Source organism: Scyliorhinus torazame, chromosome 10 (assembly GCF_047496885.1).
Source record: "Scyliorhinus torazame isolate Kashiwa2021f chromosome 10, sScyTor2.1, whole genome shotgun sequence".
Taxonomy (NCBI): Eukaryota; Metazoa; Chordata; class Chondrichthyes; order Carcharhiniformes; family Scyliorhinidae; genus Scyliorhinus; species Scyliorhinus torazame.
This window is the reverse complement of record NC_092716.1, coordinates 60932638-60959892: the sequence shown is the minus strand read 5'-3', so window position 1 is coordinate 60959892 and position 27255 is coordinate 60932638. Positions and strand designations below refer to the sequence as shown.

At 43.1% G+C, this 27255-nt stretch overlaps 1 protein-coding gene across 2 annotated transcripts in view; it reads right to left on the bottom strand.

Moving 5' to 3' along the window:
* The window catches only part of gpt2 (glutamic pyruvate transaminase (alanine aminotransferase) 2), a 96043-nt gene extending 69314 nt beyond the window's left edge, over positions 1 to 26729 (bottom strand). The window contains exons 1-5 of one of the 2 annotated variants that reach the window (XM_072518183.1): positions 26338 to 26729; positions 7150 to 7239; positions 4446 to 4554; positions 1902 to 2035; positions 1512 to 1755 (exon numbers count right to left, since the gene is read on the bottom strand). In XM_072518183.1, coding sequence (XP_072374284.1) covers positions 1512 to 1755; positions 1902 to 2035; positions 4446 to 4554; positions 7150 to 7239; positions 26338 to 26607 — 847 coding nt within the window. In that variant the 5' untranslated portion in view covers positions 26608 to 26729. The remainder of the gene's footprint in view (positions 1 to 1511; positions 1756 to 1901; positions 2036 to 4445; positions 4555 to 7149; positions 7240 to 26337) is intronic. The other variant, XM_072518182.1, reaches the window with a different exon arrangement.
* Positions 26730 to 27255: the final 526 nt, after the last annotated feature.

Below are 27255 nucleotides of genomic sequence, written 5' to 3'. Positions count from 1 at the left end.
TGGCCGACTGTTCTTGTCTCCACTTAACTGCAAAATTTCCCGATCTCTGGGAAACTCAGCAGTTGACTTGAATTTGAAATCAGACTCCCAATTGTATTCTGGGAGCCTGATTTAAACATACTATGCAGCTCACTTGCACAAACTTGCAGGAATGGGGTTGCTTTTTATCACTTTACATTTTGGCCTTCTCCTGCCTTGTTAATATCGACCCCAAAAGGTCTTTCATCCAAGGGCAATATGTATGCCACAAGGGATACTCCTGTTGTGCCAGATTTCAGATTGAATTTAAAAGAAACCAATTTCATGCTAAGTGGGCCATGGTTTGTGGTAAAAGAACAACTAGTAAATATTTTTGTCTCAGTACAAGATGGACAAATACAATCCATGGGAGTTACTGGGTTAGAATTGCATTAACATGGCATTTTTCACATCTTCAGGCCAACCCAATCTACTTTCCAGATATTGAAGTTGTTTTTGAAATTTGTCCCACTTATAATAGGCAAATAAATGTCAGACAAGGACTCAAATAACAATGAAATAATAGCGAGATAATAGGTTTTGATGGTGCTGGTTGAAGGGAGAGACATCAGCCAGGAAACCAGAAGAGCTGATTTTAGTTAATCGTTCAATGAGATCTTTTGCATCCATGGGAACAGAAAGACATCACCTGAAAGACAGACTTCAGTGCATGCAACGTTCCCTCAGCACTGCACTGACAACCAAGCTTTGCAATGGACCTGAACTCTCACCTCAGAACTCCAGAGATGAGAGTGCTGCAAATAATGCATGTTACCACGATAAGTAAAAAGCTGAAATGTTGAAACAATGACATTAGTTCCATGACCAAAATAGGTTTTTAATATTGTTCTTTACAAGTTGTAAAGTACCTCAGTGTATACCTAGAATAAGTATGTACAACCGTTTTGGGAAGGGAACCACATATGCATATCTATCTCCCTCAGGGGGCCAATAAGCAAATTTCGGAAAGATAAGGTTTGGCAAAATAATATACTGAATTTCAATACAGGTTGAGGTTGCAAGGAAAGAAACAATTGCTGAACAAATGTAAAACAATGTCATAGCAATAAACTGTTGAGTTAAAAAAAAAAAAAGTGTGTAAGAAATAAACATGACCAGAATGTTGGAGGGTCAGTGTATTTGGGTGGGAGTGAGTGACTATTTGGTGAGAGAGAAATTGAAACTGGCACAAGGAAGACTCACACTCACCCAGTCCAGTCAATCAATCGTTCCCACACACCCACTGAGCCACTATCTCGTCCCCGGTCTCACTAAAACTTCAACCTCCCAGGGCTCAATTTGACCCCTCTCTCCCTAGCTCTACTGCACTTGGCTACCTGGCCTCCAGCCCCAACCCAGCTTTTACCCCCACACCCAAGACCCAGTTTTCTCCCGCCTCATCCAGCGGGCTACAGCCCTGACGCAGCTTAAATATGCCAAGCTCTAGTCTTTCAAAAGTATGTAAGTGTGTTATTTTGAAATGGTTAAAGTACCGGTTGGGTTTCCTGGGTTAATGATGCAAAGAGCCTTGGGATTGCAATATTCCCTGGCCGCATTCACGTTTCTCTTCAATTCATTCTTATCGAGAGCCCAGCCATTGTCTTCATCCAGGTAGTAGTTGATTTGGACTGCATTTAGCTCAGAGATGGCTGCAGAGTATAGGGGATACTGTGGGATTGGAATCATCAGTCCAGTCCGCATTCTCCCTTCTCCAGACACAAGAAGTTTCATAATTGTCTAAAAAATAAAAATGGAATGGCAGGTTACTCATAATACTCATTGAAAATTAGAGTTGCAAATAGAGTTAGTCAGTAGAGCAACTCCCAAACTATTTAATGCAAACAATTCAATAGAAGTGACCACACTCCCACTGTTATACATACAATTATTCCATCACTTGCTCCCGTAGTAATGTAAATATTATCAGGATCTGCAGGAATTCCTCCATCCCTTGTCTCCACGTACTTTGCAACATCACGACGTATACAATCCAGACCCTGGCTTGCACTGTAGGAACCTGACAAAGTTTTAAAAAAGAGCCCACGTGAGAAATATTGGATTTTAATATTTTGCAAAAACTTTAAAATCTCTAAAAGTGCAATAAATATTATGTATACCATTAACGGCCTATGTGGTCCAGTTGTGGACACAGATTAGCTTACGAGCCGACATCTGAAATATTTTCACCTTCGAGCAGCTTGGTTTAGCTTAGCTAGGCATGGAGGTCACATGATGCAAGTGCTGGAACAGTTCGAAATGGTTTGGCCCATACGGGCCGGAGAATCGCCGCTCGCCCGTTACAAACGGCGATTCTCTCAGCGGCCAGCCGTGATTTTCGCGCGGCGCCCTGGCGATTCCTCCCCCATTCTATGTTTTTCTGGGCTGGATGAATAACTTGTATTTGGTTCTAGGAGGTGTCCCTTATTCTGTTCGGAGGAGGAGAGTTGTATTTCCATCCACTCGAAATATCCTGTTGATGGGTGTCTTAACGATTTTTCCTCGCCCTTTCAGTGGGGTTTCCTCATGGTGAATGGTTTAAGCTTTCTGATGATGGCAGGGCATACATGATGCCAATGATACATGTGAAGGTGTGCACCACTTTAACATGTGTTCATGGCTTTATCCTCTTCTTCCTCATTCTCTAGTTCATCCGCTTATCTTTTTTTTTGGTATAAATAAAAGCACCAAGACTAATGATTAAGATGAACAAACTGTAGAACCATAGAACTCCTATAGTGCAGGAAGTCATTTGGCCCATCGAGTCTGCACCGACACCCTGAAAGAGCACCCCACCAAGGCCCACTCACTCTTTCCCTCCACCCCACCCCCCGTAATTCCACCTAACCTGCACATCTTGGACATAAGGGCCAATTTAGCATAGCCAATACACCTAACCTGTACATCTTTGGACTGTGGGAGGAAACCAGAGCACCCAGAGGAGACCTACGCAGACACTGGGAGAACGTGCAGACTCCACACAGTCACCCAAGGCAGGAATTGAACCCAGGTCCCTGTCATTGTGAGGCAGCAGCATTAGCCACTGCTGTCTTTTTCTGTATTTATATATGCTGAAGCACTTGTACTGTACCAGTTTTGGGGATTTTATTGTGTTTGTTTGTAAAAATGGAAAAACTCCAAAAAACCCTGTTCTGCCAGGCTCCGATGGCCGCAGCCCCTCCCCCCACCTCACTCCCGTTCACTGGCCGGCTTAAACCGGCCAGCGTGGAGGCCCCCGCCCGGGTCTCTTTCCCCCTTGCCCGGCCCTAGGAAAGCCCAGAAATCCCCTTTTAGCACACAAACCCTGCAAATCCACCTACACCCCAAAGAGCCCTCATTTCGAGTGAAAGTCCCATCACTTCCCTTGTCCAAATATATCCAACATTGGCTCCTTTAGCCCATACACCCTCACGCAGTGAAACAAAAAAGAAGAAAATACAGTCATGAGGTTACATCGGCACATGGCCATTTCTCAATTTCTCAGTTCTGCCACAGTCCTTCTGCCTTCGCAAATTCCTCCGCTGCTTCCGCCGTTCCAAAATAAAAGTCCTTGAGCTTATAAGTCACCCTCAGCTTCGCTGGATATACAATGCCGCACTGCACCTTGCTAATGTACAGTGCCCTCTTCACCCGGTTGAAAGCAGCCCGCCTCCTCGCCAGCTCCACCGTACAACTGTTGTGTTTTAACTGGTCATTCATCTTCGTGAGGGAGTCAAAACCTAGATTAATTATGTTCTCATCTTGAATATACACCCCTAGCTATGTTCGTTGGGTGATCATCTGCAAATCATTGGTTAATTGTTTTGCCTCCCAAGCTACTTCAACTTTTATATAACTTAAATATTCTATTTGGGTTTGAAATTAACAGATACTCCAACAGCAAATTGGCGTTCCACACAAATCAATGGCAATAGGTAAATTCTCGAAAATGCAGTTGTAAAATGAAGCAGTTCAGGAAACAGTTCAGTTTAGGGCTGGTTTAGCACAGTGGGCGAAACAGCTGACTTGTAATGCAGAACAAGGCCAGCAGCGTGGGTTCAATTGCTGTACTAGCCTCCCCGAACAGATGCCGGAATGTGGCGACTAGGGCTTTTCACAGTAACTTCATTGAAGCCTACTTGTGACAATAAGCAATTATTATTATTAAAAGACAGTCCCATCAAGATAATCCTATCCCACATGTTGTTATAAAGGCATACCACTATTGCCCCATTTCTTCCTCTTCCTCCTCTAATCCCCACCACCCCTCTTCACGAGAACTCAATATAAACTGGACTGTAGGCTTGAGAGACATCTTCCACTCGGAAGTTTCACTCCTAACCTTCTACAATCTCTTATACTTATCGCTTTCTCTGCTGGCTTCAAGACTGTTGAACAGCACTTCCCTAAAAGCAAATACACAAGTGTAAATGGGGATGAAGTATAGGTACCTAGACTTTGTCCTCCACAGTCTAGCAGAATACGTTGGGCTCTCTCCTTTGCATCAGCAGGAAATTGTGGACTCTCAAACAGCTCTGGATCAGTACAAAGAGCAACAACCTGAATTGGGCAAGAAATATGATCTAATTAAATATTTAAATAGATTTCTTTCTTGTATTTTTTCCTTCTGCAGAACAAAAAATCCTCCGCAAATTTATAATTTGTGAATCTCACACAGGGATTCAATTCAAAAGACTTAAAAACTATGCTTTTTAAAGTAGAAAATAGTGGCTTGAATCTCAGATTCGGTGTTGGAAATTATAAAACAAGTATTTCCCCAGTAATTCTTACACTTGCTAACCCTATCTGTTGTACTGGTCTCTGGCTTGATCCTTCAGCTGCCAATTCATCCCCATCAGCTAGATTGAGGCGATGCCCGTTTTAACTATTTTAATCCACCCAAGATTGTGTTCTTTGAAGCAATTAAATTGCTTTAAAGTTTTGTACTGTACTTAAAACCTCTAGCAGAAGAGTGGCAACAGAGAGATCCCTCCCTGCAATGTTTCACCAACCTCGCTGGTCCTGTCCTTTCAAAACTGCAGCACCTTCGGGCCTCTCCGGAGGTGGAAAGGAGAATATGAGGGAGTGCAGAAGTTGTGGGCAGCAGTCCTATTAGCATAGATAGCCGTGCCGCAAGTTGGGTTGAAGTTAGTTAATAGCATTTGGAAGAATAATTGGGTAATTCCATGGATGAGCGGAAATATTTTGTTCCAAATTTACATTTTCAAATGACCTTTATGATTTTTTAAAAATATGTCATTGGCTACTGAAAATATAAAGTGGGCCAAAGGGCTTTGAAAAAATATAGAAATATTTGATTTAGCTAAATAGGAGACAAGACAAAAGGAAGAGGGCTTAATTTATAGATCACAGATAATTTGTTTTAAAATAATGTTCTGGTTATTCAATACGTGAGTCTTTCCACAACATAGTAGCATTTAGTAGACACATATTACCGTTCTGACTACGATTTGCAGGGTACAAATATATGTCTGACCTTTTTTATGGACGAGGAGTTAAGGACATCAGAACAGCAGTAGATCAATCAGAATTAGCCTTACAACAGATTTTCGGGAAGAGTCCCATTTTTCCACTGCCCTTTCTGTGAACATTACCCTGGATATCCAAACTCTTAAGGTTATGCCCCTCATTTTCTGTACAAACCCACCATGAGGAAATAGTTTCTCACCGTCTACCCTGTCAAACTCTGCAATGATCTTAAATATCTCAATCAGATCACCACTTAATCATCTAGACTTGACAGAACACATGTCTAATCTACAGAATCTGTCCTCATAACAAATTAAAAACAGAAAATGCTGGAAATACTCAGCAGATCAAGCAACATCCGTGGAGAGAAACAGAATTAACATTTTGAGTTGATGATGACCCTGCATCAGAACTCATTACTCATAACATAATATTTTTATCTCGCTGGCAAATCTGTGCTGCACTCTGCCCATAACCAATACATCCTACCTGAGGTGATGGTGATCACAATGGAAGGCTGCACTTTAGATGCAGTCTAATCAGAGCTACATATAACCAAAGAATAATTTCTAACCCTATTATAAAGCTCTTGAAATAAAAACTGACATTCCATGAGCATTTTAAACCACAATGTGCATAGCCACTGATTTTTAGTGATTTCTATAAATACATCTCTAAATCTCTGCTCCTCCACTGTTCCCAGCTTCTTGTGCAGCACATTGTAAGCCTTTCACAGCAGGAAGAAGGACTTTCATGCAGTCACTTCAAGTTACAGGAGGAACATGCTTGTTCTAACAAAGTAATGTAGGCCATAGCTCACATAATAATAATTATTTTTTTTTTTTTTTTTTTTTTTTTTAAAAGGAGTCTAATCAGATGTTTCACCAGGTACTGACGAGAAAATGCATTGAAATAAACTTTAATCATTTGTGCAAAAAAATTGTGCAATTGAAAATTTAAATGATTCTTCCATTCCCCCAGCTGTGAAGTTGAAGTTAGCTACATCTCTTCTAACAACTATGTCTACTAGTAACCAGGACTGCAGCTTTGCTGATGACTGATAACTTGTTTTTATAAATTTAGAGTACCCAATTAATCTTTTCCAATTAAGAGGCAATTTAGCGTGGCCAAACCACCTACCCTGTACATCTTTGGGTTGTGGGGGTGAAACCCATGCAAACACGGGGAGAATGTGCAAACTCCACACGGACAGTGGCCCAGAGCCGGGATCGAACCTGGGACCTTGGCGCTGTGAAGCAGCAGTGCTAACCACTGTGCCACCGTGCTGCCCTGATGACTGATAATTGACCCCATGGTACCATATTTCTGGAAGTACACAATATTTCAAAACAACATATTTTGATAACTTCTAAATCCTAGAAAAAACAATTTAGGTGCCTAGGGCTTTTCAAATGGTATTGAAGCTTAGACTGTAAATGAACAGATTTGATCCACCCACCTCCCCACACATTTTTAAAAAACATTCCAGTATGATAACACAAATTTACCGCCACACCAGAAACTAAACCCCATTGTGGAAACCAGGAAACATTCAATATTAATAGGACTCGACTGAGAATTAACCTTTTCTTTCAGAACAAATCATTTTTAAAAAAATCTTTCAGAAAGCACTGCAATGTACACTTTACATAGACATACACCCACCTGTCTCAGAAATGTGATTGGTTGCTGCCCCATAGCATGAGCATCTCCTATGTTAGCTCTGATTACTTCCGTGAAGGGCTTCTGGGATCCCTATATACAAGTCACACAGAACAATCAGTCAAATGCAATGTGACCATTTGCTATAATACATTCTGGAAAAGGAACAATTAAAGTTAGCAGTTCCATGTAATTGTCACAAAGGCAGCATAACCCATCAGAGGGTTAATCAGGGAGCTTGGAAAGAAATTGCCATTAACGATATAAGAGTAGAAAATAAATGAATATCCACTGCACTTCATATATACTCTTAAAAAAAACTAACTTAATCTAAGAGCTAATTGGGAATATACAATAAATCTTGCATCTACAGCCCATCTGTTGCCCCAGATTGTTCAAAGGTAGTGTGTCCAAAACCCAGAGCTTCAAAGACCTTTAAGAGTTACTGTTGTACCCAAGCATCACACCTCCAAAAAGGGGGCAAAATTATTTATAAACTGAACGATTCGAAAGATAACAATACAAAATGAGTAGCCAGCAGAAAAATATCAAATTCCCCCTCTCATCATTAACACTCACACATCAAGTGCCAAAAACCAAGCAATTAATTTAATGTATTCAAACACCATTTTCTTTCTGCACTCAGTTAGTACATTTACTACACATAGTAAACCTACCATGAATAATGCCTTAAGGCTCCTGACATGTACCCCCAGCCCCAGTAATTTAGCCCAAACTTATTTCGGAGGCCTCAGCTGAATTGGTCCCCTATCCTAGAGTACTGCATGTGGAAATTATATTTTTAACCCGACCTTCAATATTCAGTGTCCTCAGTCTATATCCATACTTTTACAAATTCCAGCTTAATTATTCCAATGCCTGCCATAAACCTGAGCTCATCCAAGGCTCTGTTGCCTACATCCTAACCAGTACAAAGTCCTGCTTATCCATCAGTCTGTGCTTGCCAACCTATGTTGATCCACCACCTCCTTAACTTTAGAATTCCCAAAGTTCAAATACCTTCATAGTCTTGACCCTCATCTCTGTAACCTCCTCCAGCCCGATAATCTATGAAGTCTTAAGCAACCCTTTGCCTCAAAAATGGCAGTTATGACAGAAGCTCTGAATTTCCTTCCTCGGTCTTCTGCCATTATGACTCTCTTTCAAACCCAACTGTTTGACCAAGCCTTTAAAATCATGCATGTAACTGCTTGTGAAGGATGCCATGGATTATTTTCTGTATTAGAAAATGTCCCCTTAAATGCAAGTCATCAGAGTCAGTACAGCACAGGAGCAGCAATTGAAATTAAAATGAAAATCGCTTATTGTCACAAGTAGGCTTCAAATGAAGTTACTGTGAAACGCCCCTAGTCGCCACATTCCGGCACCTGTTCGGGGAGGCTGTTACGGGAATTGAACCGTGCTGCTGGCCTGCCTTGGTCTGCTTTCAAAGCCAGCGATTTAGCCCCGTGCTAAACAGCCCCTCAAGTCCATGTCAGTGTGGTGCAGAGCAATCTAGTCAGTCCCATTCCCCGGCTCTATTGTAGTTCTGAAATTTTATTTCCCTCAAATGCTCGTTCAATTTCCTTTTGAAATCGTTAACGGTTTTTGCTTCCATCATCTTCGTAGAGATGGAGGTTATCACTCACTGCACAAAAAGGTTAATCATCAACTCCTCCTCCAAGTCTTTCAATCCTAAATGTGTCCCCTCGTCTTTGAATCATCAGCTAATGGAAACAGCATTCGTTTGTCCCATCTTCTCTAAACCTGTCGTAATCCTACATACCTATCGTAATTCTATATACACCTCGATCAATTCTCCCTCAACTTCCTTTGCTCCAAGGAGAGCAACCCCAGATTCTCCATCCTAATTTTGCAGCCAAAAGCTCTCATCCCTGGAACCATTCGATTAATGACCTCTGCACACACTCTCTCAAGGACCCTCACATCCTTCCTAAAAACTGTTGACGAGAACAGGATGCACTGTGATTGAGGTAGGGGTAAAACAAAAATAAGGACTTTGTTCCAATCCCTATATCATTTAATACAGTTTAAACCATTGAATGAAAATTCTGCCCCAGTTATTGTTTTTTGAGATCAAGAGTTTGCATGCCAGAAGGGAGACTGATGTTTATGCCAGAACTAGAGGGGGATGTTTTGATGCTGGTCTAAAACAATGTGACTGGAGTCAATTAGGGAGCCAGATCAGCAAGTTGGCAAAGAATCACAGAAATAGCTGCTGATGACTGAACAATGGGAATAATATCATGATGACTTCATTAAGGAGGAGAACATTTCTAATATAATTATCTAACAGAGAAAAGGAATAGAAAATAAACCAATCAAGTACTTTATGCAAATGCTTCATAGAAAATAGAGCAATAAATTATAGTGCAAATAAAATGGAAATTAAATTTGCAGAGGGGCAAGAGGATGAAGCAAACAGTATTAGAAACATAACAGAGGGATGTATTTCACAAGATGTGTAATAGTTGAACTAATCAGCCATCTCCTACTACTGCAATAAAATTACCTTGTTTGTTATGATGAACTGCAGTAAACAAAGCACATTCTAGATTTTGGACGATCCAAGAGACTATTATTAGAAACTAGATCTGGTCCGATGAAAATACGAATGCCAAAGGAAGGATATTGAGCTTTTTAAACACAAACACAGATGTAGTACCAATAATTCTGATGGCGAATGTAGTGTTCACAGTACAGTTGAAATATCATTGCAGGATTCTTGAATAATATAATTAAGTGAAATGCCACTCAGAATGTAATTAGCCTCAGCTCAGATTTCAGTGTGTAAAACACAAAAACCTGCCAATTCCGTCAAGTCAAAATCAACTATCCATAGACCAAGCAAGCATCCGGAGTGATTATTTTCAACATGCATGTCAGCTGAACAAGAATGGCAGCCTATGGGGTTTAAGTTACAGACTGTTCTTTCATGCCTTGGTTTTCATAACACATTGGGTAGCAGGGTTCGAAATGCTGTTTACCAACCACAACAAACAAGCATGGATGGTATTTAAACCAGCCACTTTTATTTTAGGGGACCATGTAAATTATCCTGTAAATAACAAATGAATTGGAAGCAGGTAAAAGCACCACACAAGAACAAAAAGATTTAATTTCATGCTTCCATTTGATAATTTTGTCACAAATTCAAGTTCCTTTTAAACTGCACAATCCCACTTTAAAAGAAACTATTATGCTTGGCCCATAATGATCACAAAAACACAAAAATATTACTTTTGTCACTGACTTTGTAGAAGGCAAATGCAAAACTGGGTTTAAAGATCATTTTGGGATTGTAAATTCTGAAATGCAAGTGAAATTTCAGGTCAATATTTCCAACGCCAATGATACCACAATCTTGATTTTGGTTTCAGTTTTGAAAGATAAATGGGGCATTGTTTTACTTTAATTTGTATAGTGTCTTTAACATAATAAAATGCTCCACAGAGCTTCAATAAAGAGACCGTGCTAGACCAAGCAGCACAGGATTTAGTAGAGTTGGCTGAGATTAGGCAAAAGCATTACCTCTCCAAATGATTAAAATGTATCAGCAAGGGACAGCATGGTAGTGCAGTGGTTAGCTCTGCTGCCTCACGGCGCCGAGGTCCCAGGTTCAATCCCGGCTCTGGGTCACTGTCTGTGTGGAGTTTGCACATTCTCCCCGTGTTTGCGGGGGTTTCGCCCCCATAACACAAAGATGTGCAGGTTAGATGGATTGGCCACGCTAAACTGCCCCTTAATTTGAAAAACGTGAATTGGGTACTTTGGGTTATTTTCAAAAAGTTATCAGCAAGGAGGAGAAAATTTGCAGAAGGAATTCCAGAGGGCGAGACCAGAACTGAAAGCTCTACCATCAAGTGAGGGAGTCAGGGACAGGCGAAAAAAGTGGCCCAGAGTCAGAACAATGCAGTCTGTGGCATTGACAAGTTTCAAGAGCAGGCAGAGCATCAAGTATGTGGGTTAGAGGGAGTGGGGCTGGTGTGTGGTGAAGCAGGAAGCTAGTTGTGAAATTCTGTACAAGTTGCACATAGAGGATGCCAGGGCCGAAATTTTGCACTACCCTGGAGGCAACTGTGTAAGATCGAGAGGTCTGTTACGATCTCTACGATCCCAAATGAGAACCCAACTATTTTCAAATTGTAAAGCTGAGAGGAAATATTACTGCACCACAGGAGTGATAACAGTGACCAGTAGGTATATTTTATGTTAAAACAAACTTTACTGTAATCACAGAATTAGCATTAGCAACAAAGAAATAACTTTAGTGAACAGTTCTTAACCAAAAAGAAACCTCAACTTACTTCCTAAACTTGTCACTATATTCCAATTAAGCAAACCAATATATAGTGAATAACACCCATGAATAAAATTAACAACTTGCTGTTCTCTTTGCAGATTCATTGGAGAAAACACCTTTCACGTCCAAACTGAAACACCCATTCAGATTAGAGTTCTAGGACCTACTGATTCTTCATACAGACCTGGCTTCTCTCATTAACTATATTATCTGTACCCAAAGCACAAGGCATTCTCTTGCCTCTTCTTATAAGATGTCCCTTGCTTTGTTTAGCCAGGACCAAACACAATACCCATCATAAATTATCTACACCCCCAGGGGTCCTTCAAACCTAAACAATATTCTATTTATCTGTAAACAAGTAAATAGGTCAAGATATATTAGCAGAACACCACCTGCAAATCAATGATTACCTCACTTTCACAACTTTAAATCACCACTCTAGCAGTCATACTGTCTATATGCACCTTAACCCAGGTTTTAATAGCATTATTGCAAAAAACATAATATGAAAAATCCTTACATTCATCGCAAGTCACAATTAGAAACATGCTGCCTGGTTAAATTTAGAAAAAACAAGAAGGGTGCTGATTATTTCCAGCTCTCTACCTGTATACTCAATCTCTCAAGCTTTAGAGGAGGAAAATAGGAAAGAAGAATAGAGAAATTAATGAGATTTTCACTTCATGAAGGGATGCTTCCTGGGAAAGGGTGGTGTATGTTTCTGCTCTGGGACAGTGAGCAGGAGGCAGCCATGGCACAACAGTAGGTGCCAAGGATAGAGAAAGGGAAATCCTGGACAGATCCGTGAAGGATTTGAGCTTGAAATGGCAGGAAAGGGAATAAACAGGATGTAGCACTGAAAAGGGGAAGAATCGTATTTTAAAAAGTGAAAAAAGGAGCATGAGTATGCACTGGAAAGACAACATTAGCGTGGAAAAATCTAAAGAGCCAGATTAAAATATAAAATGCCCAGGTTTGGGGCCAGGACCCAGTGTGTGTGAGGGGGGAAAAAAAGTGAGGTTAGCAGCAACAGTGAAAGGCCAAGTTACTAAGGCAGAGGATTGTTTGGTGTCTGATGCAGTCCAGCAGTGTTCCAGTTTATTTTATTTGTGGGGGATGCTGGAGAACGGATTAGAAAGAAGTGGGAGGGTGCTGAAATGTGCATTCTGGAGGTTATTAGGACTTCACTTGCCAAAACCAGAGTGTAATGACCCTGGCTTGGTACAAAAGAGTTCAAGAACTGTGTGGGACTCCACAACTCCCTTAAAAGAAGCTGGACAGTGGAGGGCAGGTCACCTGCATGACAAGAAGCTTGCAGTTCGGAAGCACCAGGCACAGTTGAAAAAAAGCCTGGTAGGAACAGCAATTGGTAGCTGGTTATAATCAGCCGGAACCAAGAGCAGAAAAAATAAACCAGAACTCTTGAGGAGGAATGAATAGACAGACTCAGTTGTCAAGGCAGCATCAGCAGCAAAGTTCCAGCAACAATTACATTTATGTTAATAGATGTGTGCTCAACTTCAGAAACAAACCAATTTTTACCTGGCAAATTCTTCCAGGACACATACTCTCACCTGTTGTTACACAATAGCACAGTGGTCACACTGCTGCCTCACATAGTGCCAAGGTTCAATTCCGGCTTTGGGTCACTGTCTGTGTGGAGTTTGTACCTTTTCCCCATGTTAGCGTGGGTTTCCTTCGGGTGCTCTGGTTTCCTCCCATAGTCCAAAGATGTGCAGTTTGGTGGATTGGCCATGCTAAATTTCCCCTTAGTGTCCAGGGATGTGAAGGTTAAGTGGGGTTACAGGGATAGGGCGGGGAATGGGTGTAGGTAGGGTGCTCTTTCAGAGGGTCAGTGCAAACACGATGGGACGAATGGCCTCCTTTTGCACTGTATATGATTCTATGATACCCACTGTCACAAACACAAAGAGACAGGTTTTTTTTGAATCAGTGTCTCTCGTACTACCTTCTCAAAAGCAAGCAGCTACTATTTGCCTCTGGCAAGCATAAGTCAAGTGATACAACCTACTTAAATAGATCATAAGTGTGTTTTTCAAACCAATGCAGACATTCTAAACAATTTTGGGAATATTTTGTGGGTAGCAATTGTCAGAAACTAACTTTCAAATAACTGTCAGGATATTACAGAAAACCTAAAAAGCAATTGGATAACAGAGTTAAACTGACATAACAGGTATGGCAGAGAAATGTATATGCACTAAAGCTGAAAGCTATACTGATCCTTTTAAAGTGTTAATTGCACTACTGAGATTGTCTGATTCAATAGAATTTTCTATTGAATGGAACTCTAAAGACCACTCATTAATCTTTCCTTTATATTTAAGTGCAGACTATTTCAACACGATTCAACAATTTCTGAAGCTACATTAATTTTTTTTACATGGGGATTTGAAACACAATACATTGTGAGATAGCCTTGTAACAGGAAACTTTGCTGAAACTTGAGAAGCCTGGCTTAACTATTAAAAAAAACTAGATTGCAAAATGGGCCTTGTCAATACGTGACAGACTGAAGCTAGGCTTTTAAATATCACTTTATATCTGCTCAATCCTTCTTAATGCTGATTGTTTTAATCATCCAAAATTACTTCTTACTCACTGCACTGAATACTAGGCTTTCAGTTCACTGAAGGACTTTATCTTACCTCAGGGGAATTGAATTTGAAGGTTGGAATGAAAAACATTTGCTCCCCAAGATTCATATTACAAAATGAATCATGTTAAAGCAACATGAAAGGTCTTCAAAGCAGTGGTTGAAGAAAGTTGAAGTTATAAAGTTAAAGATGTATTGGAATGTACAAAACCTAGATTTATTTCATATTCTCAGTAGATGTAAACAACACACATCAACTACCCAGCATACACCATACCCCAAGAAACTCTCCCTTCTGAGCCAACACTACTTAAAAATAATCATCATTATTGTCACAAGTAGGCTTACATTAACACTGCAATGAAGTTATAAAATATTCCCCAAATTGTTTAGAATGTGCGCATTGGTTTGAAAATCCCCTAGTCGCCAGACTACAGCGCCTGGTTGGGAATATTGAGGGAGAATTTAGAATGTCCAATTCCCCTAACAAGCACATCTTCTAGACTTGTGGGAGGAAACCGGTGCACCCAGACGAAACCCACACAGACACGGGGAGAACGTACAGATTCCGCACAGACTGTGACCTAAACCGGGAATCGAACCCGGGTTCTGGCGCCGTAAAGCAACAGTGCTAACCACTGTGCTAGCATGCCACCCCAAAGGAAGAACCCACACTTTCATTTCTGGTACCGACCCAGACAGATCTAGAAAAGACTGAACTTGTGATTTAGGTAGACAGAAGCCAGTAGTGGAATAGTCAAATCCCATGCCTTTGTTGTCTCTAGACGAGTGCTTTAGCAACAGATGAATTGAGGTCAGGAAATCGTCGGAGAATACTAGGGAAGTAGAATTAGGTGGACATTCAGATAATGCGGTTACGTGATCGGAAACTCACCTTAGGGTCAAACTGACAAAGCACAGACCGCTGCCAAGGAAAGATTTGAGAGGGTGGATAGTTCCTGCTTCTCACTTCTTTCCAATGGCCTCCCTCGATATATTGGCCTTGTACAGCTCAGATTTACAAAAATGCTAGCATGACTTAAAAGGTTAAATCATGGCATGATAAGCTGAATGATCTAATTTTTTGCCATAGATTTCTGTGATTCTACTAGAACCAGGATGGTTGATCTTGTTGCAATGTTAAAAATAATTCAGAGATTCAATGGGGTAAAAACAGAAAAACTGTGGGGGGAATCCAGAAAAGTGGACACAATTTTAAAATTACACAACAACATAAGAAAAAAAGAGTACCGTTTCGGGGGAACCACAGATTTGAGACAGGGAAGTGGGATGGAAATTTTCGGAAATGGGAGAAGGGGATTAAGACACTAAAAGATTTGTTTCTTGGGGGTCGGTTTGCAGGATTGAAGGAGCTGGAAGTGAAGTATGGGCTGGAGCAGGGGGAAATGTTTAGATACATGCAGGTTCGAGATTTTGACAGAAAGGAGATACAGAGCTTTCCGGCGGAGTGGGCCTCCACATTGCTGGAGGAGGTGCTGACGACAGGGGGACTGGAGAAAGGGTAGTGTTGGCGGTTTACGGAGCTATTTTGGAAGAGGAGAAGGCACCACTGGAAGGGATCAAAGCAAAGTGGGAGGAAGAGTTGGGAGATGGTATGGAGGAGGGGTTCTGGCGTGAGGTGCTCCGGAGACTGAACGCCTCCACCTCGTTAGCGAAGTTGGTATATAGAGCACACCTCACGAGGGCGAGGATGAGCCGATTCTTTGAAGGGATAGAAGATGTGTGTGAATGTTGCGAGGGGGAGGGGGGGGGACCCGCAAATCACGTTCATATGTTTTGGTCCTGTCCAAAGCTGGAGGATTACTGGAAGGAGGATTCTAGAGTAATCTCTAAAGTGGTGCACGTGAAACTGGATCCGGGCCCTCGGGAGGCCATATTCGGGGTGTCGGACCAGCCGGAGTTGGAAACGGGTGCGGAGGCAAATGTTGTAGCATTCGCCTCGTTCATCGCCCAAAGGTGGATCCTGATGGGTTGGAGAGCAACCTCTCCACCCTGTGCCCTGGCGTGGTGGGAGGGACCTGTTAGAATTCTTGACTCTTGAGAAGTTTGAACTGAGGGGAAGGATGGAGAGGTTCTACAATTCATTATGCACTTTCAAGAACTGGATAACATTGAACATTAGTTGGGGGTGGGCTGGGTGACTGTGTGTGTTAATGGTGACTATGGGTGATTCCTGATTCCCTTGTGTCATTTGTTTATGGGAACATGCGGGCTAATGTTTGGGGTTTGGTGGGAGGATGGGATCGTTGTTATTGATATGGGATTAACATATTCATTAATGATTATTGTTGGTGGGTGTAAATTTGGGTGAAAATGTAAAAAAAGGAGAATAAAAATATATATATATATTTTTTTTAAAAGAAATACGAGTAGGCCACTCAGCCAATCAATAAGATCACAGATGATCTTCCACACCTTCCGGCATTATTCCCATGTCCCTAGATTCTCTTAGTATCCAAAATATCTATCAACCTCTAACTTCAGTATTCTCAATCGGGTAGAGAATATAGAAGAAATTTCTTTTATTCTCAGATCTAAATGGCCGACCTCATTCTGAGACGGTCAGCCATTACTACATTCCACGGCCAGGGAAGAAAATGCACTCGGCATCTGCCCCTGTCAAGCCAGTTAAGGATTTTATATTTTTTAATCTTGTGGTCAATCTTCGAAACTCTCGGAAATCTGGCCCAATTTACTCCCCATTGGACAATTTCCTCTTCTAGGAAATTAATATGGTGAAAATTTGTTGCATTCCATCTTTCTCATTTTTCTTAGGCAAGGAAACTAAAACTGTACACAGTATTCTAAATGTGGTATCATTGCAGTTTTATAGATCCTTGATGAGACTATTCTAACCCACTTGTAATAAAAGGCCATGGTAACATTTGCTTACTGTACCCGATGTAATTAATCTTGTGATTCATACAAAGGACACCCAAATCCAGTATTCCCATGAAGCTGCACAGGTACATGGCAGCATAGGCCTTAATCAGTGATAAATAACTATGCCTGGCTACACAAAAAACATCTAAAGGGTTTCATACTGTAAAAGCAGACCACATTTTTCAAAGGAACATTCAAATCTCTCCAAATACCAACGCTTCCCAATTTCCCAACACTTATGTGCATTTCTTTTTTCTCCCAAAATGGATAACTTCTTCCACATTATAGTCCATGTCATGTTCTTGCCCACTCACTTCACTTTTCTACATCTGTTTGCATATTTTCTTACTTCTCCACCTAACTTTCTAATGCCAATAAACCTGAACATGCTATACATGTTGCCTCAACTAAGTGACTGATACAGATTGTAAGTAATGAGAGCAAAACAATCTTGTGGTACCCCACCAGTTACAGCCTGCCGACCTGAAAATTACTCATTCATTTCTATTCTCCTTTCCCTGTTGCTCAATCTATGCTGATATATTACCCCCATTCTCAGGAGCCCTAATTTTCCGCAAAAACGTACGTGTGGTAATTAATCAAATAATTTTTTGAAAATCCACTAGTTCTCCTGTTCCACCCATTAGTTTCAATTTCAAAAGCAGTAACAAATTTGTCAGAAGCAATTTCCCTTCCATAAATCCATCAAATATCCTGATATTACATCTGCAATAATAGATTCTAGCATTTTACTTTTGACTCATATCAAGCTAACTAGCTATAGTGCCAAGTTTTTATAAATGCACCTTTGAACTCTTTGGTGGCCATTCTCAAATTCCAAAAATGTTATAAACCTGACAGCCAGAATTTAGAGACAGTCTTTAAGAATACATTTATTTTGTGGCAGCACGGTGACGCAGTGGGTTAGCCCTGCTGCCTCGCAGCGCCGAGGTCCCAGGTACGATCCCGGCTCTGGGTCACTGTCCCTGTGGAGTTTGCACATTCTCCCCATGTTTGCGTGGGTTTCGCCCCCACAACCCAAAAATGTGCAGGCTAGGTGGATTGGCCACACTAAATTGCCCCTTCATTGGAAAAAATGAATTGGGTGCTCTAAATTAAAAAAAAACATTTCACAAAGTGAAACGTTACAGGTATACATTTCCTGACTCCATTCTACTCCTGTATCTCTGTATACTCTTTTGGGTAAACTATAAAAAACAAAATTAGCTAATAAACTAATTAGCAGTCCCTTAAAGGGGAATTGTAACAAAGATCTAAACCTTTAACAGAAACTAATGGAATAACTTAAAATGACTTTATCAGGGTTGATGATGTCCTCCAGCACGGACAGCACCCATTGGTCACCGAAGGCTTATGTGCTCAAGTAATCATCCAACCAATGCCCTCCACTTGTATACAATTGATGGAATTCTGGAAGATCAAAACCAATGTATCTACTATCTCTGTTGCTACATCTTTTAAAATCCTCAGGTGTAGGTATCAGGACTGAGGAATTTGTTGACTTTTTGTCCTAGTGATTGCCAGTGCTATTCCTTTAGGTTCCTAATTGCCATGAGGCCCCTCATTCCCCAATATTCTGTCTTTCAAGGTGAAGACATTTATAAAAAAGTATGTCTTTTCCACATTCCCCAATATAATTTCTCCCATGTCTGTTTCCAAGTAATCCATTCTTACTCTAATTAAGCTCCTTAGTTTTACCTATGGATTTTTTTAGAATCTAATTTCATGTCTCTAGCCAGGTTTATTCTTGTATACTTTTTTTCTTTTTTTTAATCAACTTACTGTTTATCCACTACTGACCTTTAAAAAAACACCCAACTATTGCTTTGGGACTCCAAGTCTTTTTGTTTAATCAAATACTATTTTAACTTCTCTGGTCAGCCACCAGTTGGAACATTTTTCTGTGGTGTTTTCATTGCTCAAGATAGTGTATCTTTGTTGTGAATTATTAATTATTTAAATGTCTGCCATTGCCCATCTACCAATATATATATATATATATATTTAAAAATATTTTTATTCTCCTCCTTTTTCACATTTTCTCCCAAATGTACACCCACCAACAATAAACAATAATCAGTCACAAATATGTCAATCCCCATATCAATAACAACGATCCCATCCTCCCACCAAACCCCAAACATTAGCCCGCATGTTTCACACAAACAAATGACAAAAAGGAATTAGGGATCATCCATAGTCGCCATTAACACACACAGCCCCCCTCCCCCCAACCCTCCCACCCACACGCCCCAACTAATGTTCGATGTTATCCAGTTCTTGGAAGTGCATAATGAATAATGTCCATGAATTGTAGAACCCCTCCATCCTTCCCCTCAGTTTAAACTTAACCTTCTCAAGAGTCAAGAATTCCAACCGGTCCACCCGCCATGCCAGGGCACAGGGTGGAGAGGTTTCAACCCATCAGGATCCGCCTTCGGGCGATCAACGGGGCGAAGGCTACAACATCTGCCTCCGCACCAGTTTCCAACCCTGGCTGATCCGACACCTCCGCATCCGTTTCCAACCCTGGCTGATCCGGCACCCCGAATATGGCCTCCCGGGGGCCTGGGTCCAGTTTCATGTGCACCACTTTAGAAATTACCCTAAAAACCTCCTTCCAGTAATCCTCTAGCTTTGGACAGGACCAAAACATATCAACGTGATTAGCAGGGCCCCCCTCCCTGCAACATTCACACACATCTTCTACCCCTTCAAAGAATCGGCTCATCTTCGCCCTCATGAGGTGCTCTGTGTACCACCTTCAGCTGTATCAGCCCCAACCTCGCGCACAAGGTGGAGGTATTCGCTCTCCGGAGCACCTCACGCCAGAACCCATCCTCCATATCCTCTCCCAAATCTTCCTCCAACTTTGCTTTGATCCCTTCCAGTGGTGCCTTCTCCTCTTCCAAAATAGCTCCGTAAACCGCTGACACTACCCCCTTCTCCAGTCCCCCCGTCGTCAGCACCTCCTCCAGAATGTGGAGGCCGGCTCCACTGGGAAGCTCTGTATCTCCTTTCTGGCAAAATCTCGAACCCGCATGTATCTGAACATTTCCCCCTGCTCCAGCCTATACTTCACTTCCAGCTCCTTCAATCCTGCAAAACGACCCCCAAGAAACAAATCTTTTAGTGGCTTAATCCAGTCTCCTACCATTTCCGGAAATTTCCATCCCACCTCCCTTGCTCAAATCTGTGGTTCCCCCGAGTCAGCATTTCCCTTGACCCTGCCCCCAACCAAGTGTTGGCGAAACTGCCTCCAAATTCTCAATGAAGCTATTATTACCGGACTCCGAGTATTTCCCCAGGGCTACCGGGAGCGGCGCTGTTGCTAGTGCTTCCAATCCCGACCCCCTGAACAAACTCTCCTCCATTCTGACCCACTGGGAATCAACCCCTCTGACCCAACTCCGCACCTTCTCCACATTCGCCGCCCTGTAGTAATACATGAAGTTCAGAAGACCTAAACCCCCTGCCTGCCTTCCCCTCTGTAGCAGCACCTTTCTAACTCTGGCCACCTTCCCTCCCCATATGAACAAAGTAATCCTTCCCTCAATCTCTGAAAAATGCTTTTGGCAGGAAAATCGGCAGGCATTGAAAAATGAACAGAAATCGCGGCAACACGTTCATTTTAACCTCCTGTACCCGACCCACCAGTGACAGAGGGAGACCATCCCACCTTGCCAGATCAGCTTTCACTCTCCCCACCAAATACCACCATATAGTTTAATCTAGTTTCCTAATCTGCCTCAGCCAACTCCCCTCACATCTACCTAGTTTGCTTTATTCATAACTCTAATTTTGTATTTAAAACTAATATCACTCAATACATCATATTATTAACTTTTTTCCCCCCAGACATCTTTACAATAAAGGTCATTAATTAACACTTTTGAGGCCGCAGCACTAGATCAAAAATAGCCTGTTCAGAGTCAGTTCTTTGAAAACTATTTGAATGCATTCCATACTCATTCTCTATGCCATTACTGCAAATTTGATTTGCCCAGTCTATTTGGAGACTAAAGTCTCCCATGCTTATTGCATCCTGATTTTTCCATGTCTTGTACATGCCCTTTTTGGACCACACGGTAGCACAGTGGTTAGCACCGTTGCTTCACAGCGCTAGGTACCCGGGTTCAATTCCCAGCTTGGGCCACTGTCTGTAAGGAGTCTGCACGTTCTCCCAGTGTCTACGTGGGTTTCCTCAGAGTGCTCCAGTTCCCTCTCACAAAGTCCCAAAAGAGGTGCTTGTTAGATGAATTGGACTTTGAATTCTCCCTCAGTGTACCTGAACAGTCACGATAGTGTGGCGACTGGAGATTTTCACAGTAACTTCATTGCAGTGCTAATGTAAGCCTACTTGTGGCACTAATAAAAGATTATTATATGTACGTCCAATTACCTGTGTTCTACTCTTTAGGGCCCTGCAACGACTGTTACAGAGCCCAGAACAACTCTCACCATTTGTTTTATGCCCCTGGTTGTTGCTTAGCTCCACACAAACAAATTTTACGTCTTGCTTTTGTCAGCTAATTATTTTTTTGAAAAATTCAATCCAACTTGTTGAACCACTAAATTCACAAAATTGGATCCGCTGTCTTCCATTTCACTTTGTCTCCAGGCATGGGGAGATGTCCTTTACCATAGTACTGGGCAGGCAACAACCTTTGGAACATCAAGCGATGGCTGCATAGAACCATATCTGTCCCACATTTCTTTTCTCTCATTGTGGCACCAAGTCATTCCACATACCACTCATATCAAAGTCTAAGATAAGATTGGATGAGAAGGCATGTTACCAATCTCCAAAATACAAAAGATTATCAAACGCTGAATATCTCAAGATTGCAGCAAGGTCAAGAATTCTGCCAACTGCGTTACATCATGGGACGAGTGAAACAAATGTTTTTATAGTTCTGATAGACCAACGAACACAAAAGGAATAATTAATCTACAATAGATTTACAGAAGTTAAAATGTCATAGTCAAGGGCAGCACGGTGGCACAGTGGTTAGCACTGCTTCCCCACAGCACCAAGGTACCATGTTCGATCCCGGCTCTAGGCCACTGTCCGTGTAGAGTTTGCACACTCTCCTTGTGTTTGCGTGGGTTTCACCCGCACAATCCAAAGATGTGCAGGGTAGGTGGATTGGCCACACTAAATTGCCCCTTAATTGAAAAAAATTAATTGGTTACTCTAAATTTATTTATTTTTAAATTTTAAATGTCATAGTCATAGTCATAAATCTGGCTTATTTTGGTAAATTTTTCTGCATTGACCAAGTCCCAAGGATACATTTACAAAATATCTGTAAAGAGATATCAATTGAACGCTGCTGGGTGTTGTGGGGTGGTAAGGTGAAAATTGAAAGGATCGTTGATCTCTGCAGAAAGACAATGTATTAAGGCAACAGTTTCATTCATTTGAACATTCTGAAAAAGACTTCTTGATACACCAATGCATGTTTTTTTTTAAAATATATTTTTATTCTCCATTTTCACATTTTCCTACAAAATTTACACCCCCCAACAAAACAGTAAATGGTAACAAATACAAAGTCAATACCCTGAACATCAACAACGATCCCATCCTCCCACCACCCCAACCAACTGCCCACCTGACAATATAAGCATCAAATAAAACAAATGCTCCCACGGTGGAAAAAAAAACAAAGGAGAAAAAGAAAAGGGAGTCCGGAATCGCCCATGGTCACCATTAACCGATAGAGTCGTTGTGTTCCCCCCCCCCCCCCAACCCAACACTCAATGCCATCCAGCCTCCGAAAGAGTACCGTAAATGACACCCAAGAGTTGTAACCCCCCCCCCCCCCCCCAACTCCTCCCCTCCACTTCCTCTAGTAAAACTCCTCCCCCCAACCTCGGTTCCTTCCCCCCAACTTTCCACCCCGGCTAGACTCATTGGACCCTGTTCTGCCAGGCTCCGATGGCCGCAGCCCCTCCCCCACCTCACCCCCGTTCATTGGCCGGCTTACATCGGCCAGCGTGGAGGCCCCCACCCGGGTCTCTTTCCCCCTTGCCCTGCTCCAAGAAAAACCCAGAAGTCCCCTTTAGCACACAAACCCCGCATACACACTCACACCCCAAAGAACCCTCATTACAACTGAAAGTCCCATTTCTTCCCTTGTCCAAATATACACAGCGTTGGCTCCTGTAGCCCATACACCAGCACACAGTGAAACATAAAAGAAAAAATACAGTCATGAGGCTATAATCGGCACATGACCATTTCGCAATTCTGTCACAGTCCTTTTGCCTTTGCAAACTCCTCTGCTGCTTCCGCTGTCCCCAAATAAAAGTCCTTGAACTTGTAGGTCACCCTCAGCTTCGCTGGATATACAATGCCGCACTGCACCTTGCTAATGTACAGTGCTCTCTTCACCCGGTTGAAGGCAGCCCACCTCCTCGCCAGATCCACTATAAAGTCCTGGAATGCACGTATACCAGCTCCAGCCCATTGCACCACCCGCTTCTGCTTAGCCCAGCACAGGACTTTCTCCTTTACACTGTACCTACGGAAGCACAAAGTCATTACTCTTGGCGGCTCACTCGCCTTTGGTACTGGCCTCCACGACCGATGAGCCCGATCCAGTTCATATCGGGAGGGATACCCCCTCCCCTAACAGTTTCACCAACATCGTGGCAAAATACTCAGTCGGCCTCTGTTCTTCCACTCCTTCGGGCAGCCCCACAATCCTCAGATTCTGTCACCTGGATCTGTTTTCCAGGTCTTCCATTTTGCCTCGCAGATCCTTGTTGATCTCTATCACCTTCCGGATCTCCTTCCCCATCGAGGCAAGTTGATCACTGTGCTGCAATAATGTCTGTTCCACTTCCTTCAGCGCCTTGCCACTGTGCTCGCCACCGCCGTCCTCACCAGGGTAATCGCCTCCTCCACCAGCACTTTCAAAACCTCCACCAGCACTTTCAAAACCACCCCCATCTCCTTCCTCATCACCCCCATATGATTTGTCAACTGCCTTTCGAATTCCACGGCCATCACCTTAGTTATTTCTTCAGCAGTGAGCAATGCGACCTCCCCTGGTGCTCCAGCCTCCATTTTCTTTACCGACCCCGCGGTGACCTTTCCACTCGCTGACGGACTTTCAGCTGCTTTTTTCACGGCCGTTTTTTAACCGATTCTCAACATATCCCTTCCCTGTGCTTTCCCCCGACTTTTGCTGCCCCTAGGACCGGGCTTTAACCCCTGACAATGCCATTCCCGAATGGGAGCCCTCCAACGCGCGGCTGCCTTCCGCCCGCCGTCGCCGGAAGTCACACCAATGCATGTTGAACAGCCTACAGCCACAATTGTAAAGTCATCACAAGAAAAGCACTTCTCTGTTCACATCCTGTAGCGGTTTCAGAGGATCTCTTTTGTGCTCTGTATTTAAGTTAGAGAGTTAGAAACACTTCACTATAACTCTTTACCAAGTCCACAATGCATGGTCCAGAAGACCACTGATCCTTTCCGTCTTCTGCCGGAGAGCTGCTCAAAAAGAGGGCAATCACTAAGCTAGCAATCCAGAGGCCCAGGTTAATTCTCTGGAGGCATGGGTTCAAAGCCCACCATGGCACTGCTGTCATTTAAATTAAATTAATAAATCTGGAATATAAAGCTAGTCTCAGTAATGGGCATCATGACAACAATTATCAATCGTTGTAAAAACCCATCTGATTCACTAATATCAATTAGAGAAGTAAAGCAGCCCTCCATAACCTGGTCTGACCTATGTGTGACTCCAGACCTGCAGAAATGTGGTTGATTAAACACCCTCTGAAATAGCTCAGCAAGCCAATCAGTTCAAAGGCAATTAGGGATGCCAGCAACACCCATATATCATGAAAGAAGAATAAAAACGTAATTGGCCTATGCTGGCCAGCACTTGGAGCTCTTCTGCCAGCACAGTGGTTAGCACTGCTGCCTCACAGCACCAGGAACGTAGGTTCAATTCCAGCCTTGGGTGACTGTTCCCAATATTTGCATGCGTTTCCTCCAGGTGCTCCAGTTTCCTCCCACAACCCAAAGATGTGCAAATTAGGTGGATCTGCCATGCTAAATTTCTGCTCAGTGTCTGGGCAGGTTAGGTGGGATTATAATAATAATCTTTACTATTGTCACAGATAGGCTTACATTACACTGCAATAATAATAATCTTTATTGTCACAAGTAGGCTTACATTTTTGTTTAATTTAGAGTAGCCAATTATTTTCTTTTCCAATTAAGGGGCAATTTAGCATAGCCAATCCACCTATCCAGCACATGTGTGTTGTGGGGGTGAAACTCCACATGGACAGTGACCCAGGGCCAGGATTCAGTATCGCAGTCCCAGTGCTAACCACTGCGCCACATGCCACCTCAAGTAGGCTTACATTAACACTGCAATGAAGTTACTGTGAAAATCCCCCAGTCGCAACACTCCGGCGCCTATTCGGGTACACTGAGGGAGAATTCAGAATATCCAATTCACCGAACAGCACCTCTTTCAGGACTTGTGGGAGGAAACTGGAGCACCCAGAGGAAACCCAGGCACACACAGGGAGAACGTGCAGACTCCACACAATGAACCAAGCCGGGAACTGAACCTGGGACCCTGGTGCCCTGAAGCAACAGTGCTAACCACTGTGCCACCCAGGGATAGGATGGGGAAGTGGGTCAAGGTGGAGTACTCTTCAGGTGCAGATTCGATGGGCTGGCTGTAGGGATTCTATGGTTGCCCAGTCTCTGGCAGAGGTACCGAGGTCTTCTGGCCACCCTGACTCAAACAGCATAATTTCCTGACATGTTCCAGGCAAGTAACAAGTTCCTAGAAAATAGTGGCAACAATGAGGGAGCTGCTTCCAGGGTGCAGCTGGAGATGGTGAATGTTGGTTAACCGTGATACTGGCACTGGATGGCAGTTCGGTTGCACACCCCAGGCACTATCGTCAGCAGTCACGGCGAATAAAATGAGGTCTGTTGAAATAATTGAGAGAATGTTCCCGAAAACGAAATAGCATATACATATATGTGTTTTTTAAGGGGGAACAATTTGTGGTGCTGTGGGGGAAGAGCCAGGGACTGAGTTGGATAGACGGGAACAAAATACTGCAAACGCTGGAAATCTGAAATAAAAACAGAAGGTGCGGGACAAACTCAGCAGGTCTGGCAGCATCTGTGCTGAGAGAAACAGAGTTAACGTTTCAGGTTCACAACTGGATCGTGCTTCCAAAGAGCCAGCAGAGGGAGGATGGGCCGAATGGATGCCAGCGACGTGGCATTATTTTGTGAAGCATATGGCTGGAGAGTGTCCCGCAAACCCACCTGTTGGAGCTCCTTCTCGATCTCCGCCGCTTTAATGACGATGGGTCCCCGCACCGCGTACTCGGCAGCCCGGACCTGCGGGTTCATGTTGCCGATGGTCAGGACCCTGTCACCATTCCTGCCGTTGTCCCGGAGAAGCGAGGCCGCCCCCTCCGTGATCAGGCTGGCGGCGGAGCCCCAGGCGCCGGCCGGCCCGGCTCCACGGTCCGTGAGCCGCCAGCCCAGCCGCAGCCCACAGTCCACCGCCGCCCTCACCCCCGCCGCGTACATTGCCGCCGCAGTCGACTCCTTTCCTTTCCTTCCACTCCCTGCCGCCACCGCCCGCTTTCACCTCACATCAGAATAGCGCTATCTGAATTCAAACCCACGCTGACATATAACGGTGCCCGTGCGCGGGGCCTGCTGGGAATTGTAGTGCCGAACAGACACTCCACCCCGGCGGCATGTGGCATAAGAAACTACAGCTCCCGGCAGGCCATCCGGCGGAGACGCATGCGCATCGCCTCCTGTTTTTTAGATCTCCGCTTCAGTCACTCATTACACTGCACAAAGGAGCGATGCCAAGTGTAATTTATGGCTGTCCATGCTTGCATTATAAAGAGATTGGGACGTCCAGCGGACGTGAAAAGCGCATAAATGAATGCCCTCCCCCATACATATAGAGATATGAATATGTGGTATATGTAGTCATAAAACCCCTACAGTGGAGAAGGCCATTCGGCCCATTGATTTTGTACCAACCCTCTGAAAGGGCACCATGCTTGTGCCCACTCTCCCACCCTATCCCCGTAACCTACACACCCCTTTGGACGCTAAAGGGCAATTTGGCACGGCCAATCCATCGAACCAGCACATCTTTGGACTGTAGTATCTAGTTAGAGGAGGTGCAGAAAAGATTCACAAAAATGGTTCCAAGGC